Here is a 19,721-nt window from a genome sequence, read left to right on the forward strand (position 1 = left end):
TGTCTGGGTTTGGTGCTGCAGTGACTGTGTAACAGTGGAGCATAGATGGTCTGGGTTGGGTGCTGCAGTGACTGTGTAGCAGTGCAGTATAGATGGTCTGGGTTGGGTTCTGCAGTGACTGTGTTGTAACAGTGGAGTATAGATGGTCTTGGTTGGGTGCTGCAGTGACTTTGTTGTAACACTGGAGTATAGATGGTCTGGGTTGGGTGCTGCAGTGACTGTGTAGCAGTGCAGTATAGATGGTCTGGGTTGTGTTCTGCAGTGACTGTGTTGTACAGTGGAGTATAGATGGTCTGGGTATGGTGCTGCAGTATAGATGGTCTGGGTTGTGTTCTACTGTGTTGTACAGTGGAGTATAGATGGTCTGTGTTTGTTGCTGCAGTGACTTTGTTGTAACAGTGGAGTATAGAGGGTCTGGGTTGGGTGCTGCAGTGACTTTGTTGTAACGGTGGAGTATAGATGGTCTGGGTTGGGTTCTGCAGTGACTGGGTTGGGTGCTGTAGTGACTGTGTTGTCACAGTGGAGTATAGATGGTCTGGGTTGGGTTCTGTAGTGACTGTGTTGTACAGGGGAGTATAGATGGTCTGGGTATGGTGCTGCAGTATAGATGGTCTGGGTTGTGTTCTACTGTGTTGTACAGTGGAGTATAGATGGTCTGGGTTGGGTTCTGTAGTGACTGTGTTGTACAGTGGAGTATAGATGGTCGGGGTTGGGTTCTGTAGTGACTGTGTTGTACAGTGGAGTATAGATGGTCTGGATTGGGTGCTGCAGCGACTGTGTTGTACAGTGGAGTATAGATGGTCGGGGTTGGGTGCTGCAGTGACTTTGTTGTGACAGTGGAGTATAGATGGTCTGGGTTGGGTGCTGCAGTAACTGTGTTGTACAGTGGAGTATAGATGGTCGGGGTTGGGTGCTGCAGTGACTTTGTTGTGACAGTGGAGTATAGATGGTCTGGGTTGGGTTCTGTAGTGCCTGTGTTGTACAGTGGAGTATAGATGGTCGGGGTTGGGTTCTGTAGTGACTGTGTTGTACAGTGGAGTATAGATGGTCTTGGTTGGGTGCTGCAGTGACGTTGTTGTAACACTGGAGTATAGATGGTCTGGCTTGGGTGCTGCAGTGACTGTGTAGCAGTGCAGTATAGATGGTCTGGGGTGTGTTCTGCAGTGACTGTGTTGTACAGTGGAGTATAGATGGTCGGGGTTGGGTGCTGCAGTGACTTTGTTGTAACGGTGGAGTATAGATGGTCTGGGTTGGGTTCTGTAGTGCCTGTGTTGTACAGTGGAGTATAGATGGTCGGGGTTGGGTGCTGCAGTGACTTTGTTGTAACGGTGGAGTATAGATGGTCTGGGTTGGGTTCTGCAGTGACTGGGTTGGGTGCTGTAGTGACTGTGTTGTCACAGTGGAGTATAGATGGTCTGGGTTGGGTGCTGCAGTGACTGTGTAGCAGAGCGGTATAGATGGTCTGGGGTGTGTTCTGCAGTGACTGTGTTGTACAGTGGAGTATAGATGGTCTGGGGATGGTGCTGCAGTGACTTTGTTGTAACAGTGTAGTATAGAGGGTCTGGTTTGGGTGCTGCAGTGACTTTGTTGTAACACTGGAGTATAGATGGTCTGGGATGGGTGCTGCAGTGACTTTGTTGTAACAGTACTGTGTTGTAACAGTGGAGTATAGATTGTCTGGGTTTGGTGCTGCAGTGACTGTGTAGCAGTGCAGTATAGATGTTCTGGGTTGTGTTCTGCAGTGACTGTGTTGTACAGTGGAGTATAGATGGTCGGGGTTGGGTGCTGCAGTGACTTTGTTGTGACAGTGGAGTATAGATGGTCTGGGTTGGGTTCTGTAGTGCCTGTGTTGTACAGTGGAGTATAGATGGTCTTGGTTGGGTGCTGCAGTGTCTTTGTTGTAACACTGGAGTATAGATGGTCTGGCTTGGGTGCTGCAGTGACTGTGTAGCAGTGCAGTATAGATGTTCTGGGTTGTGTTCTGCAGTGACTGTGTTGTACAGTGGAGTATAGATGGTCTGGGTATGGTGCTGCAGTGACTTTGTTGTAACAGTGGCTCTATTGGAAAGAAAAGACATCGGCATTAGAATGGTTCCACCGCGAAACTAAACACGAAAACACATCCAGCACACACAGGTTTGTCAATGCTTGTAGGTATTACACAAGTGTCACCGGACCAGTTGTTAGTGCAGAAAGACAGCGCCTGTGAAATCCACATATAGTATTGATTGCATTCATTAATATATGTGTGTTGTAAAGCGCCTTATAGTGTTGTTGAAGGCGCTATGTCAAATGTTGTGTAATATAAATAACAAAACATGTTGATTGGTAAGTTCAGTATGGTCGTCACGGCTAGTGTACGGTATCAGATCTAGAACGTTAACGTTGTAGCTAATGATCTGTGTCAGGTCTCACCAGCCGTGACGTTCACTACCTGGACACTAGCACAGCTGTTGGACTTCTCTAGACACCTTACATAAAACAGTGCGACATGAAATATACTGATATACATCTGCTGTGAACGGTTGACGGAACGTGGAGACATCGTGTGGTCTGATATTAAAATTACAAAACAGTGTTGCAGCATGCTACTTTGCCATCACACGGGGTTTGAACTTCTCTTTTTCAACGTACATACCGGTACGAACGGTCAATTGGCCCTTAAGGTTACTCGACACATCGCCATCAGCGGCCATTTTCATGACGTACTTCCGAAAAAAGTACAGCGGACCGAATATTTCCGAGCGAAATGTGCCCATACACCGTAAAAAGTAACTCTCCAGCTTTGAAAAATACAAAAACATACTCAATCACTTGTAATTATCCCGGGGAAAATATAAAGTTTCATTTAGATAAAATATGAAAACTTCCAAGTGTAAGAACTTGGGGTAAGGATTCAGTCGTTCAGAATCTATTGTCCCAACATCAATGGACATGACTTGACCTTTCTTCCCTTAATGTGACCTTGACCTGTACGTTGTAAAGTGACCTATAGATGGTGTGCGACAAGTACCTAGTTGTAACATATAGTTCCTCAATTCCTCATAAAAATAGCCAACCGTTCAGAGGTTGTTTCCCGGACAAGCATTAGCATGATTTGAGCTTGATCATTTACAGTGACCTTGACCTTTGAGATTTGTACGCGAAACTTTGCCTTATAAGGATACAATCATCTCTGAATTTCCAAAAAAATTCGTAGGTTTTTGACCAGATAATAAGGCTCGACGGACAGACGGATGGACGTGATGGAGCCTTACGATTTCCCCGGTAGGTGATTTGTACTGTAAGATCGATGAGCCGAATTGTTTATTGTATGTTCCTCTACATAAACATAGAAACACCTAACACAGTTACTATAGGACTGGGCCACAGAGTTCTAACCCCGGTATGACCCCATTGTACACTAAGTGTGCTGTTGATAAATTAATTTAATACTTTTTCATAAAACTCATGCTATGTAGTGGGGGGTTTCAGGAATGATTATATGTACAGCTATTCCCATGCCGGTAAAGGTTTCCGGTTCATAGTTGTTGACAGTGGCACGTGGATCCGAAGGAAATAATTACACTTGTAAACAAGATAAACAGAAAGGATCCAACTATGTTTCTGTTTTTTAAGTAAGCTTTCGTCAGCATTTCTTACTAAGTGAATGACGTATCTGTAGAAATAATATTAAAGCGAGTTGTCTGTCACGTGATTACTGTCGGTGTATGATCCTCCAGACATCGTTGTTTTATCTTGGCCATTTCGGACAGAACTGATCTGTAATGCGACCTAACTCCTCACTTATATCGATCCCTCGTACAAAACGCTGAAAACACGCATCCTTTACATATATCTGTTATCATAAAACACGGACCGTGTATATATCATAACAATCGGTCTCGTGAGTACGTGAGCGCGAGGTTCCTCTGGTACTTCAACTGAGGGCCGAGGTCGCTATATAGCAGTAAATCTATACCCTATATAGTGGCTTATGTTTACATATTTCTGCTGTCTCGGTAAATCATCCGGAAATAAGTATCAGTTAGTTATATTAACCTGGAAATCTCACGCGACCGTCTGCTGAGCGGTCTGAGGTTTATAGGATTTGAACCCGTGAACCGGCAGAGAGGGGCCACATACATGCATGTTGAAGCACTAAGGACCGGAGTTTGATTAGTCAAGTACTCGTTCACTCTATGTAAAACCCAATGATCATACCGGACTTGTAGAACGAAGACCACCTAAGCCTAGAGCATCAGATATCGAGATCAATATCTTCGGTCTGTAAAAACATGGGATTCTTTTTAAGACTCAATTTCCGCCAATAGCTTTTAACGACACCAGGAAAAGACAAATCAATTTGAATCCCATATACATATGTAGACGTTCTATTTCGTGATGCATTAGGGCAAAAGTACACCACGTGATATAAACTAGGATATCCATTGGCTGTTTGTAAAATGATGTGCTTTTCATTTTAGTGCAGTATATTTATCGATCTACATTGAAAAAAGGTTACGACCTTCAGAAAGGGATGAGTTTGGTAGGCTGTTATACAGTATAGTTCAGTGTATGTACAGTTGTATTCGAAACAGCGTAGGACACAGCCGGTCGACAAAGGCGACCAAAACCTTGATTGTCAAAAGATGGATAGTTACTGGCCCAAAAATAAATCATTGGGCGAGTACATTATTATTCTCAAAATCGTAGTTTACTCCCATAAATAAACCATCCCAATTTCGGAACACCCATTTTCGGAAATCCTGCACAAGTTGTAAGTTTTCTTCGCTGTAAGTTACTATTTAATGTTGTTTGGTCTGCCGTATCACCAGTACTGGTTGCAGACCAATTCTCGCCAAGTACCAATTCTCGCAAAAATCGCGTGTATTGTGCGATGTCACGCGAATTATCGTGGGGGGTTTTCCACGCATAATCCAAAGAAGCTGTATTTTTAACGATATAGGCAAAGATTTAAGACTTAGCTGTCCTGTACGCCGGAGTATCAGGTAATGAACCCTAAGTCGCCCCAAAATCGCCAGCTGATCGTCATGGGGGTCACGTGACTATTTTTATCTAAAAATTCCTACCAGGTGAATTCAGTGACAATGAAGACAATGGGAATGAGGGGAGGGTTTTTAGGGTTATATGTCGGGAGGGTTTGATGAAGAATAAAGCACATCTATTTATATTGCTTTTATTGGCATTTTTTATTGCTCGACACTGAAAAAAATCTTAGTAAAATAATTGGGCTACCAATATTCATTTTTGGCCTGTGAAATATTTTTTGTACTCGCCCAAAAAATTGTTTTGGGCCAGCCGAAGTAAGTGCAGGTTATCGTATGAACGGAAAACTACAGTTGAACTCTGGTGTTTTGCGTGCATTGGCCAGGGATTCGTTACCGGAAGAACATTGTAGAGGGCGGAGCTCTCCCTAAAGGTAACACGTATGTTAGAAAAATAAAGATTATTCACAATACCTATGGAACTGAAAAACAGTCGCACGCGCTGTAGTCTCTGCCATCTTGATCTCGAAACAAGTTCTGAATCTCGTTTGCCGAATCTCTAACAAACGTTATATTTTTGTAAGGTCTAAAAATTATACATGTATCTAACTATAGGATACTAAAATATTTGATACTTTCCGGTTAAAGATATAAATTCTCTTGACATAACGTTACCAATGGTCGAATTATTGTGTCGTCTGCAGTGTAGTCTCGTTCAATCAGACGCTTGCGCAGACAATAAGAGTCTGGTTGAACGAGACTATCTGCAGTGGTATCAATCTCCACGCAGAGTTACGGTCCTTGCACTCCCTACGACAACTCTGGGTAGAGATTGCAGTGGCATATATTGTAAAAACAAAACATCAACAAAACAACGTGCTGGTTGTCAACAAAGAGGGAGTTAACCACAGTGATGCAAAATGATAGGATAAAAAAACATATAATTATTTTCATAAGAATTTAGGCATTTTTTAATTGATATTTTGCATGAAAAAAAATAGAAGAAAAAAATTGAATCCATAACAATTTCATTTTTGATAACTATCTCACAGCGTTTTTTTATTCATAAAAGAAAATCTGCTGTTTTACAAATCTTCACGATTTGGAAAAAAAATCTATACAGTTTTATGTGCTGAACTGAGGAAACAATACATTTTCTCTATTGCTAAAACTATACATATAGTCAGTAAGTTGATGAAACAAATGATATATAGATTTATTGACTCTCTTGGCTGCAATGATAGGTATTGAAAAATGACAAAAATTGTGATTTCGCATATTCTTCCTATTTCCAATAGAAACTTAATACAAATCCAGTTTTTGTTGCATTGAATAAATTAATTTTTACACATACAAATGTATAAAGCACAAAAATTGTAAAATACTTTGCATAAATTTTCTCTGGATACAATATTTATAAATCAAGAGCTCAACCTTGGTATGGCTTGAAGTTAAGTTTGATGTAATCCAAAGGGCTAATTCTTAAAGATATAATATATATATATGTATATCTTTTCGAGGATATCAGAAAACCATGCTTTATACATGATTTACAATATCTATCCTAATATGTTTTATTTCATTGTCTTTGTAGAATATGCGGCACTTGATTTTTGCAATGGATTCAAGAGGTGCAAAGTTAAATACTTATATAGAGTCTAATGAACCTTTCGCATTCTCACATTAATGTCATGTCATCATACTCCCAGGCAGAAAACATCAAGATATCAAACATCTTGTCAGCTGAAAAATCGACAACATCACATTTTGTTATAAACTGCGCAGAATTTGGATTGTCCTTGCTGCAGGCATTTGTAATTTAACAAATAAAATTACTCATTCCGGTTGAACTGAGATAGAGTATGTTAGATCTCATTAAGTGTGCAGTTTATCATTTCTGAATTTCAGTCACTTGAAAATGTTTTTGTGAAATTCACATGTCTTTCATCTGTTTCTCTTGAAAAAATTCGTCATGTCAATACATTGAAAAGAAACTGCAGTATTCTATGTATTCAGAAGAGGAAAGACAACTACAGCAAAAACACTTAGAGGAAGATTTGAAAACTATTAATTCTGCATTACTTGCTTTTACCACACCTGTGAGATGGGATCGCGACCTTTTGTTATGTTCCACAAAGAATCGTGGTAGAAAAACAATACATCAAAAAAATGTATGAAGACATCATACAAAGATGTGTATGATGGAGTGCATCCTAATGATGTGCTGTTAAATAAATGGTATTATTACTTGTATTTGTCTGTCGCTAGTGACATAGAAGTAAAACGAGCAATTCAATTTGAAGAAGCAATAAATGATCCCGAGTCCAATTTCAATGAGAATGACACTTGGGACTTCAAGCGAAATTAATTTGTAACTACCTAAGCAAATACATGTAGCAAATTCCATTTTGTATATATACAATTGTATAAGTGGGTGACATGCCAGTCGCTAACTGCACGTTTTAACTCGTCTGAACCAGGGAAATTCCCGATCAAACTTTGTCATCCATTTCTTTATTTTTGTGTTAGTAAACTTTTAACATGTTTGACTTCTCAAGAACTAAAGACAATGTTTAACCAATCTTGGTCAAAAAACATTCTTGTGTTATTTTGTATAAATTCCATATATATATATATCATCATGAATTTAGCTAGATAGAAGCATATCCTATCATTTTGTCGATTTTCAAAATGTGGAGCATATATCAACTACTTATACATGTTATAGCAACAAGACCAACCTGGAAAGGTAGCATGGTAAGTGTGTGTGTTAACGTGTTGACAATAACCTATTTTACGTAAATGTACAAATGCAGTTTACTCAATTGTTTTCTAACTCCCTCAGCATACCAACTGCGACCTTTCATTATGTTTACAGGCATTTCATTCTGATTCAGCGACAGTTTTCAAGAGGCCTAGTTATACAAGTTTTTTCAGTCTTCCATCAAACTCAAAGTCAAGACAAATATACACTGTATAGCTATACATGTAGGTCCGATTTAGTAATTTAACATATCACTCAATGCTTGAAAGAGTACAGTACCGATAGTCCGATACATTTACAACCTGGCTCCGCCCTCACTAACGGTCGTGCCGTAAACATACATGAACAGTTTATTTCCATTGCATTGCAAACGCAATAACATTCCTGTCATATACATTGTATATACATACATGTGTCGCGTATGCACTTTCTTACATGAATTATGAACGTCACAAACCTGTAAAGCATGCTATGATTACCATTTTAATGCACAAAAAGAAAATAGTATAGATTTTAAAGCAATTTTCTTTTGAATACTAGTGTGGATTTAAAAATGCAAATAAAACATCTCCTCTGTGTCTGTAAGAAAGTAGAAATGTATAACCTAATTTACACATGACAAGCGCTTTTCACAAACCCATCAATTATAGATTCGATCAATATCTTTGCCGTGTCCTGTCTGGGCTCGTTTTGACAATGAACCTAAGGGAAAAAATAGGACTCTGATTGACCTTAATTTCTAGAATAACACAAATCATTCTGTATTTACATACCTTGTAGGTTATTTCGAAGACATTTGGATGTAATCAATTCTTATTTAACTACAATACATAGGAATTCATTTTCAGTAGTTTGTCTATGTAGCCACGATCGTATGAACTCATCAAGTGATATGTTGTCGTCAACAACAAACACAGCCACAGTAACGTATGGACTATAGAAAGGTTCGTGTGTCACAACCATTGAAGTGTTTATGTGTGTACCCTGTCACCATCATCAGAAAAATAACCGGTAAAGTGAATGTACATACATTTGTTACAAGACAGCACGTACAATTCAATAGGAATACCTGCAAAGTCCCTATTGTCTGTAAACATGGGATTCGCGGAAATAATATTGGTCGTTATAATGAGGTTCTAAGTATACAAGTACTAAAGCTATAATTCTGTCAACCTATAACGAGTTAATATCATCACTGACACAAAGCATGTTTGGTTTGCCTTCCCGTCGAAAGTTTTACGCTTACATTTCGTTTAATAGCCTACTTTACTGTGTGTAATGTTTTAATATTCCGTGTGTATGCAGACATGGGGAATCAACTTGCACGTTAAATGAATAATATGATGTGATATCATCTTAAAGATAGTGAATGCTAGTGAATTATTTGTTGTATAACAAAATATGGAGATCGACGATACAGACTGGAACATAAATCGGAAGTCTAAACAATACTAGTCTTAATAATGACACAACGAAACGGTTTGGTGTTTGATCTGTATTCAATAAAACGATAGCACAGTTTCGGTGTGGAGAATTCCTATCACTGTCTAAACTCTATAAATGGCCTTGTTACTTGATTCTGAAGTTATCATTGAAGATACGCTGTAAACAATGTTATATTTGTATTTTCTTTACAATGATGAACAACATTTAATCGATAATAAGAAGAGGATTCGGAAACACGCCAATTTCTAATATAATTACATTAGATTACCATGTGCTGATCCAATTTTCCATTTGGGTTCTATTCGGCGTTTTTAAGCAACATTTTATCGTTCAATCCATCCTCAGTTGTACAACTCGTAAAAACATTCAGAGAGCGTGCACATCTCCGTGGTACCTTTCTCCAATCGGTTGGATAATAATTTAAAAGCGATTTAGATGTGCGAGAATATTGTGTATTTTACTGATATTGCTAATATTGTGAGACTGTTATGAAATATCTTGGTCCCTAAATAGACCTTAAACATACCTACTTTAGATTTTCAACTCTCCGCCAGGTTACGCTTCAAAAATAATATCAAAGAGCGCAGTCCAGCGAAGAGAAATGGTACATTGTACTAAGGCAGGTAATCCAGTCTTATGTTTCTAAAAAAAGTGAGGACGCGGTCAATTAGTATTCTGCTCTGAACACATAGGAGTTATTAACCTTGAATTTAAGAAGATTACTTTCCGTAAATCATTTGTTGATGAAAGCAGAGTTGGAATCGCGTTATTGGTAAAGGAAAAGTTGGATATATCTGAATTCTAAAGGGTTTGAGTTATCAATATATTCTTGCTTATAACCAGAAAGATGTTATACAAACCAATTACCAACCACGCGGGATGTTAATAATACTAGATAATACCTTGCTAACGGAGGGGTCGAATAGTGGGTATATAGACAGTGACATAAGGAGAAAATAAGGATTATTGATTTATTTATTTTATATAAGGATGAATCGTGACAGAAGAGTAAATTACTGATAATTCTGTCGAGCCAGACATAAAAAGGGTGAAGATAAATAGCCTTTACTGGTACATAATGCAGGAAAATGTGTTGTTATCAGGTCCTATTCGTCCAGACACGTCATGCCTAACGTTACACAGACCCCGGTGAGGGGGAACTGACTTGTTGTCGCAGCACTTACCGATAAAACACCCGTAACGTCGTGATGCCTTATTTGGTCATGCACGCTATCAAGTGTCCGTCATAGGATACATTTCCCGGAATGATCAAAGTACTTAGAATTTAATCCACCTTTGTAATTGTAAAATACATTTATAATAAATGCGTACTTTTTACGTCATCGAGCTTTCTTTTTTTTTCTCCACAGAACATAATTAAGTAATCTTTCGGAAATCGGCGACATACTTTGATATCAAAGTGTAAAGCGGGAAATAGTTTATAACCTACACCGATCAGCGGAGCACAGAGTAAACTCGGTACACGACACATTAACTTGCTGTGGCCAGAGGCATTTTTCGTGTAATTTTCTTTTAGAGTTTCCGGGGTTTACCAAGTGGAATTAATGCTAGAATCGTTGTGCCTTATATAGTTCCTCTTACTGCATCAGTATTTTAATAGGTTTTTGACTTGGAAAGTAACTGTACATGTTTTATTCAGCATGTTTGCTCTTTGAGAAGTTTATTTCATTCTATGTTACTTTAACTTATAGAAACCAGAACATAACTTTATTTGGCCTTAGAACTTAAGTACTATAGTGCATGACCTTTGTCTAAATAAAGAGTGCATAGCAGTGCACGTGTTCCATTGCTTTGTTTGATTAAGCAGCGATATGTATGTACGTAAATGTACTTGGCAAGCTGATAACACATGATTATCGACTAGTTTACTCTAAATAAGTACACTTAGATGAAGAGGATTCCATTAATAGCAGGATATCGAACCGGAAGCGGATGTAGACTACGGGTCGAAATAGATTTGTTGATTTCATATATAATACCATTTATCGAGCTATTGCTCCATCGCTTCAATACAGAGACAGTTGAACGTAAGATAAATTTCACGTAATAGTATATCGCTTATTAGAATGCAGATCCTGTAAAACGCTTACACGTTTGTGGAACAGTATAAATCCCGGACTCGTTAGCCCGGAAAACATGTTTCTCCGTTAATGCAAATTTTCAGATCACCCGTAAAAATCTTACAATAATGTATTTATCCAGTTTCCCGTATCCTCGATTAGAACGGGAAGCATATAGCATTTATTTGATACCGACAGTATATTTTCAGTATATATGAAGTATAAGTGTAGTACAACTTAAGTGTATGTAGCACATGAATGAATGAAAAAAACAGTACATGCGCAGTTTGTGTTCAGTATATTTGTATTTTGTACAAGTAAAGACATGGAGGCAGAAACAACAAGATACATATATGTTGTATAAGCCGTATACATGAAGTTTACTTTGCACGAAGTGCAAACAAAGTTTACTCACACCACACTTGTAGGGCACATATAGTATATTATTCGCAGTTTGTATAAATTGTACTATTCACATAGGAAGTGTATGGAAGTGTATGTTAAGAACATATTAAGTATTAATGCAGTATATAAGTGAAGTATACAGTACATTATGCAATATAAAACTAATAAGTAAAGTCTATGTACATTAGAAGTACTTACCCAGCAGGTCAGCGATAGCCAGATTGACGAGGAAGAAGTTGGCGATGTTCCTCCTGAACCGTTTGTTGATACACAACATGACTAGAACAAACGTGTTCCCTATTAGGGCCAGGAAGAACACTGGGATATAGATACAAAGAAGGGCAATCTTCTCAGGTTTATGGTACTCAAACAGGGTATCCTCGAACTCGCCATTAAGGTCCATAAAGGGAATGGAAAAGTTCGGGTTGTAATAATCGTACGACCAATTCATGGCTGATTAAAAGTTCACTAACAAATAAATCCCAAAATTGACACACGAATAACACAAATACGTATTCAACCGAAAATAGTTTCGAAATTATACACACGCGCAAAAACTACATCAAAACAGACCAAAAGCTGACATCGGGACTATTTCTCATCGGAACACTCCCAGAAATGTCTTGATTTAAATTAATTAAAAAATATAAAGAGTTCCAGAATGTTGGAGAAAATTAATAATTGTACAATCTTCCAATAATGTAGTTAATATTTACTACGTGCAAACTCACGAAAATTTGAGCTCGCGAATATTAAAAGTTAATTGAATCTAAACATAACCTCGACAGGAGTGATGAGAACTCGAGAGTATCAGTATCGAATTCGCACAATTACACCATATGTACTGTTGTAAACAGTGGTGATATTTATATCGACAAACTCTAGTCCTATCAATGTATGTATGAGGCGCGTCAATACTAAAGCTAAGTCACTGACGAGAACGTCTCCAATATACTCGGTATACTCAGTAAACAATATCGTCGATCAGTTATCCTTGACAGGCCATATCCAAAACGATCACTGCATAGCGGCGATTAGTTCAAGGCAATGCGCATCAAAAACCTTCCAATAGATGTCTTCCAGAAGGCGACTTCACGCTGATATGTGGTTTGCTCTGAGCGTCAATACCAACAACTTCTCATCGGTATTTTTGAATCTTCACTAGGAAACATTAAAATGTGCACAAGTCATTGTTTTAACACTCTGGCATTTGTTTTAACTTCCTCGATATTCTCTCAGGTAAGTTCGCCGTTTCGATCGATATCTACAAGTAATTAGTTAACATTACCGGTAATTAACCAGCCAGAAGCATCGGCAGAGTTCAATCAGCCGCACGTTTTTATATCTAGATAAAAATTGTACCACAAGGTGGAATCATTCTATGTCTACTTAACATTTAATTTCCTTAGGAGACGGCAACTAAGCATGTATCATCAAACCGACAAACGTCCTTCCTATTTATAATGAAATGTATACTCCTAGTTTTTGTCATTGAAGCCTACTCCACGAGGAGCTAAACACAGGTGAAGAGGCATAATTAGGTTAAGGCGATGTAAGATGCAAATAATTGTCCAAACCTTGGCGAGGAGAGCGGATTGAGTATAATCCCGCCTTTACATCTTTCCCGCCAATATAATCCATCGTAGGCTCTCCATCAATAGTGTCGTCTAGATCTGCTTTAACCTTTCAGCTCGCGCACCGGTTGACGACTGTTCCAAGCTCTCCCCTTTCACTGTGAAGGTATATACATGCTGCACGCTCACATAGCTCCCAGTTAAAGAGCGTTTCTGCCGATCGGTGCCACGATAGCAGGACGAACGGGGTCTTCTCAGGGTGTTTAGCCTGGAGTATCGTCAGACTCAGATTGTTTTATTCCTTGTGTAACACACATCGGAGAGTAGAGTATATTACAAATGTACAATGATACGGGTATACAATAATAGTCATTAATCGTGCAGTACTTCAAAATGACATATATATTAAGAGACATCATTTTACACTGAAATACACCATCATCGTAAGGTTCCGATACAGTGAAATCATAATAATAGTATATTACAATGATAATACTGCTATGATAACTTTCAATGACGTACGTTACAGGTAATGATAACTGGATTAATATATACTAAAGAAAAAAAAGAAACTGTGCATGCGGAGAATTGTTATAGAATATGTATTACCAACTGTATATACATGAATATTCACACACATGACCGAGTATGACACATACACACTATCCGTGTGTCATTGACAGTTTTTCCCGTGCAGTTTGCTCTCTATAGGTGTTGACCAGTTTGCACGTTTTTCTCGTCTAGCCATCCAATTCGAAAATGAAAGTTTATTTGTCAACTGTTGGGTCACTCTGTTGAGACCAGTGAACAGTAAAAACAGCATTATAACGTCTTAATTTGTGATTAATGCTATGCCGAGGCTCAATTAAAATGACCGCCTCCGGATTATTGGTATGCTTCAAGCTGGTATGGGCCAAGCCGTTGTCTCTACACGTTTTCATGTCCATCGAAACACAATCCGGGATTTGTGGAGACGACATCAACAGTTTGGCCACGTCGGCGATCGACCTCGTGCGGGACGTCCACGTGTGACGTCAACAGGACAACCATATTCGACTTGTCCATTTGAGAAATCGCTCCCAAACGGCAAGTTTGACTGCACGGACAATCCCTGGGTTGCTACCAATAAGCCCGAGAACTGCACGGAACCGATTGCGTGAACGAGCTATCCGTCCGCGACGTCCTGCAATCCGCGCAGTTCTTCTGCCACGTCATCATGTAGCACGTCTGGACTGGTGCAGAAGGCATCTGCGATTTACTAGACGGGATTGGGCAGGCATTTTGTTTACGGACGAGTCGCGAGTCCATCTGGATACATTTGTAGTAGTGACGGCCGTTCCAGAGTGTATCGTCGCGTTGGAGAACGTTTCCGTGACGCGTGTGTGGTACAACGACGTTCTTTCGGCGGAGGCAGCGTTATGATTTGGGGCGGCATCACAGCCAACGGGAGAACGCCTCTGGTGGTTGTTACTGGAATTTGAACGCGCTACGTTACCGTGACGAGATCCTCCGGACCCACGTCGTTCCATTCGTGCAAGGGCAGCAACGTCACATTACGCTACAAGAGGACAACGCCAGGCCACACACAGCTCATGTCGTTATGGACTTTCTGGCCCAACAGAACGTTGACGTGTTGCCCTGAACACGTCTGGGATGAAATGAAGCGCAGATTACGGGCATTACCTTTTCAACCGGTAACGTTGGCTGATTTGCCTGCAGCGTTGGTACAGATCTGGAATGCCATCCAACAAGCATTCTTGAACCGTCTGATAGGCTCCATGCGTCAACGTTGCAAGGCTTGCATTCAGGCAAATGGTGGACATGCGAGGTTTTAACTTTGTGAACTCAGTATTGACCCCTGCTGTGTTTACGTCACTCCTGAGCGGAACTTATTGATTCCATAACGTGGAAAATGGAATGCAACTGTTAATAAATAACAAATGAATTGTCCCTGAAAACCTTGTTGTTCTACGTCATACACATTTATTTTTAAAACACATTTTAGGCATGCACAGTTTCTTTTTTCTGCTAGTATATTTACATACATTGTATCACACATATGTCACGAATAAATACACTCTAGTAGAACGGCAAGAACAGTAAAATACACTGCCATAGTGTAATAAATACGATGTTACACCTGACATAAGGTGACAGTGATATTATAATATAGAAAATACTCGTCGATGTTTCGACGTTGTTGATTATGATTAATTTACCATATATTTTATATCACACAGGAAAGGTAATGAACGGGCACAATCATCGTTTTTTACACAAAACACATGACATAATACAAATATCGTATCAAATATGGTATACTTGAATGAACATTTACAGGAAAAATGAGATAAAATATTATACAGTGCTATTACGACGTTTTAAACTAAAAAAACAGGAATTATCCTAATTTATTCAATTCCTTAATGTTTTGAGTAGTAAATAACTGAATCAATTCGGTCGTTTGTAATAAAAAGACTTAATAAACTTGCGCCTTAAGACGTTATAAAAGTTACACTTTAATATAAAATGAAACTCATCTTCAATATCATTAGAGTTACATAAGTTACAGAATCTTTGTTCTCTAGGAAGGTTTCTATATCTTCCCAGTTCAATATTTAAATTATGAGAGCTAAGTCTAAAGCGAGCTAAAGTCTTTGTATATGAGTTATTAATTAGTTTTATTAAATATGATTGCACAGAAAAAATATCTATTAGATGTTGATAAAGGAATCCTTTCGGAGTTGTTTGGATATTAGTTAATATTTCCTGCCGGTAAAAGTCTAAAAGTCTTTGCTCAATGGCTGTATAGATATTTCTATCATTGCTAACATTTTCCCAAAGGTAAGGTAATCCCAATTTGTTGAGTTCAGTGCGGATATCTAGAATCCAATTACCATTTGACAAAATTCTTTCCTCGTAACATGTTTTTAAAATGCAATTATTCGAAGTTTTTAATTTTAACCAATATTTCAAAAAAATCAGTTTTCTACATACAGACAATGGTAATCTTCCTAACTCACAATAAACTAAATTATTACACGTACTCTTCTTGACTCCGAGTAGCCTTTTACAAAAATGTATGTGTATCTTTTCAACATCAAGAGCTTTATGAAAACCCCATACTTCTGCACTGTAACTAAAGACGCTATTAATATAAGTGTCGAATACAGAACATTGTGTTTTGATTTTAAAATTATGATTTTTGATCTTACATGTATTACAAAGCGCATAATATGCCTTATTACCCTGATCTGCAACATGCTTTTGAGGGACATAAAATTTACCATTGTAATTAAAGAGCATGCCTATATATAGGTAATTAAACTGATCGACGACTTGGAGCTCTTTAGTGTCGTAAAACCATTTTTCGTTGTTTCTTATCCCGCCACCATTCATGAAAACTATCATTTTCGTCTTATCAGTGTTCAAATTGAGTTTGTACTTGTAATTATATGATTTCAGAGCTTCCAGAATATGTTGTAACTTTTCTGGCGTTTCTGCAAATAGCACCGTATCGTCATCAGCATACATTAAAAGAAAAATGTTAATTAAATTAATTTCAATAGATGGACAATTTTCTTTTATAAAATGAATTTCACAGTCATTGACGAACATTGTGTATAAAATGGGTGACAAAATTTCCCCCTGAAATAGACCGATTGTATTTGAAAAAAAAATCTGAATACAAACCATTGTGCTTTATACATGACTTAACTGAAATATACAACGATTGAATCATACGTAACGTTTTCCCTCTAACACCCTGCTTAATCAATTTGCACCACATATGAGATCTGTCGATTAAGTCAAAAGCTTTCTTGTAATCAACAAAGCAACAGTAAAATCTACCACCGTTTTTACTTAAATATCTTTTAATTAAAGTCTGAAGTACAAATATTGCATCAACGGTTGAATACATTATTTTTAACATCCCAATTCACTAGTCGTTCATTCAATATGGAGGTAAACAACTTCCCCATGCAACTGACGAGAGTAATGTCTCTGTAATTATTTGTATTTTCTATATCGCCTTTCTTAAATACGGAGGTTATACTCCCAGTAGAACAAGCTTCAGGGGAAAACCCTAATTGAAAAATATAATTAAAAAATTTGATTAAATATGGAACAAGTATATCCTTGCAATCAATAAAAAGTTCATTAAGCATTTTGTCCTCAACACAACTTTTATTTCTACTTGACTTATGTATTGCAGAAATAACTTCTTTTTCTGTGATATGGGAGTCGAGCTTCAAATACACATGATATATTATTTTCATCTAAAGTTGTTTCGCCTATCTTGTAAACTGGATTACCTTGACAACGTAAATCTTTAAAATGATTGTAGAATTTGTCAAGAGAAATTTTGTTAGAAACTTTAAATTTTCGTTTCGAAAAGTATTTATAAAAATGTTTCGGGTTGTGTTTTCTAAGATACTACATCATATCTCCCTCCTGTCGCTGATATTCTCTCTTCAGTCTTAACTCAAATTTTCTTATAATTAGCTTTTTTCTCAATTAATAATCTATGTTTATCAGCAGTTTTAAAATTGTTAAATGTATGTAAGGCATCTTTGTATATCTTATATTTCTGCTTACATGGAAGATTAAACCAGGGTTTATCCTCATGCTGATTTTTTTTTCTTTGAGACATTATCAGTTATAGTTGACTTACATCTATGTACATCACACGTTGGTAAACACATCTCATTTAGAAAGGAACACAGTTTGTCAACACATAATTCGACATCTGACTTGTTTAAAAAAGGTGTAACGAGGAGTTCACTTAATACATTGATATTTTGACTAAGATTCTGTCTAATGGAGTTTACATTATCATCATTCCACTTTACATTTTCACAAACACATCTAGCATGAGCTTGATTTCCAGGTAATTCTTCATAAAAATTTATATCTAATCTCAATTCAAAAGATAAAGGTGAGTGATCAGACATAGTTACAAAATTACCAGACTTAAATTCTTTTACATTTTGAAAATTGTCCCCGTCATCTAAAAGGTATTCTATAAGGCTTGTACCAATAGAACTGAAGAAAGAAACACTTCCATCCGGGTCACCTGAGTGACGTCCGTTCAATATCCTAAAACTAGTAGATTTACACAGAGACAATAACTTTCTTCCAAAAGAGTTTACAGATTTGTTCATGCTTTCCCGCTCAGTCAGATCATACACACTATCAGATTGATAGTCAAGAGCATCAATTAATACATTATCATCGCTACCAGGATTGATTATCGTATCAGGTCGGGTACCAGTTCTGGCATTGAAATCTCCAGTTATGTACACTTTACCATTTGATCTATAATTTACAATGGAATCTTGCAAAATTTGAAATAAATCTATTTCTTCTGTGTTATTTTCATAGAAAACACTTTTTTTCGGGGGGAAAGTAACAAAACACAATGTAGCTATAACTTAAATTTCCTTCAAGTTTTAACCATATTATGCTATCGTGAATATTTTCAACTATCGATATATTGTTTTTTAAGCAATTTTTATAGAATATATCAATACCCCCACCGATACCAGTTTTCCTCGGGAAGACATATTTACAATAACCATCTAACTCAAATTCATCTTTCTCAGATAACCAACATTCACTGAGACACACAATGTCATAATTGTTGATAATAGCTAGAAAGTCTCTATTACAGAGCTTTCCTAATAGGCCTTTACCAATGTTCCACGACAGTACCGACAGGTCTCGCTCAGCCGTATACGGTTGCGCTCACTCTCCGCGTGATCCTATGCACGATGATCCTCCCAAAGCCGCTGGGGGCCCCTGTTGTTTCACTGTGGATTCGCTGAATTGGCGGGTCTGTTCATCGCGTGCGCCTGGGTTGGTGGTAAATATCTCTGACGCGGAGCAGCAGTAGGCTGTTGAAGTCTTCTGTCAGGTGCTGAGGTGGACCGTGAGTCCGCCTGTCCTGTAGAAAGTCCACTTGATCTGCTGGTATGCTGGTTTGCGCGTTTGTTGTCATATTTGGCCTGGTCGCTGTGGGCGACCCCTGGTTGTTCCTCGTATAGCCTACCGTCTATGTACAGCCTGTCTCGGATCAGCTTTGCGGTGTTCCCCGCTTGTTCCTCGTATAGCCTACCGTCTATGTACAGCCTGTCTCGGATCAGCTTTGCGGTGTTCCCCGCTTGTTCCTCGTATAGCCTACCGTCTATGTACAGCCTGTCTCGGATCAGCTTTGCGGTGTTCCCCGCTTGTTCCTCGTATAGCCTACCGTCTATGTACAGCCTGTCTCGGATCAGCTTTGCGGTGTTCCCCGCTTGTTCCTCGTATAGCCTACCGTCTATGTACAGCCTGTCTCGGATCAGCTTTGCGGTGTTCCCCGCTTGTTCCTCGTATAGCCTACCGTCTATGTACAGCCTGTCTCGGATCAGCTTTGCGGTGTTCCCAGCTTGTTCCTCGTATAGCCTACCGTCTATGTACAGCC

At 38.4% G+C, this 19,721-nt stretch overlaps 1 protein-coding gene across 1 annotated transcript in view; it reads right to left on the reverse strand.

The window, feature by feature from the left end:
- Window positions 1-12,301, reverse strand: part of LOC110456196 (gastrin/cholecystokinin type B receptor-like) — a 151,866-nt gene extending 139,565 nt beyond the window's left edge. Inside the window, exon 1 of the mRNA XM_021506774.1 lies at window positions 11,883-12,301. Within this exon, the coding sequence (XP_021362449.1) occupies window positions 11,883-12,135 (253 nt within the window). The 5' untranslated portion in view covers window positions 12,136-12,301. The remainder of the gene's footprint in view (window positions 1-11,882) is intronic.
- Window positions 12,302-19,721: the final 7,420 nt, after the last annotated feature.

The sequence above is a fragment of the Mizuhopecten yessoensis genome, unplaced genomic scaffold (assembly GCF_002113885.1).
Source record: "Mizuhopecten yessoensis strain PY_sf001 unplaced genomic scaffold, ASM211388v2 scaffold8561, whole genome shotgun sequence".
Taxonomy (NCBI): Eukaryota; Metazoa; Mollusca; class Bivalvia; order Pectinida; family Pectinidae; genus Mizuhopecten; species Mizuhopecten yessoensis.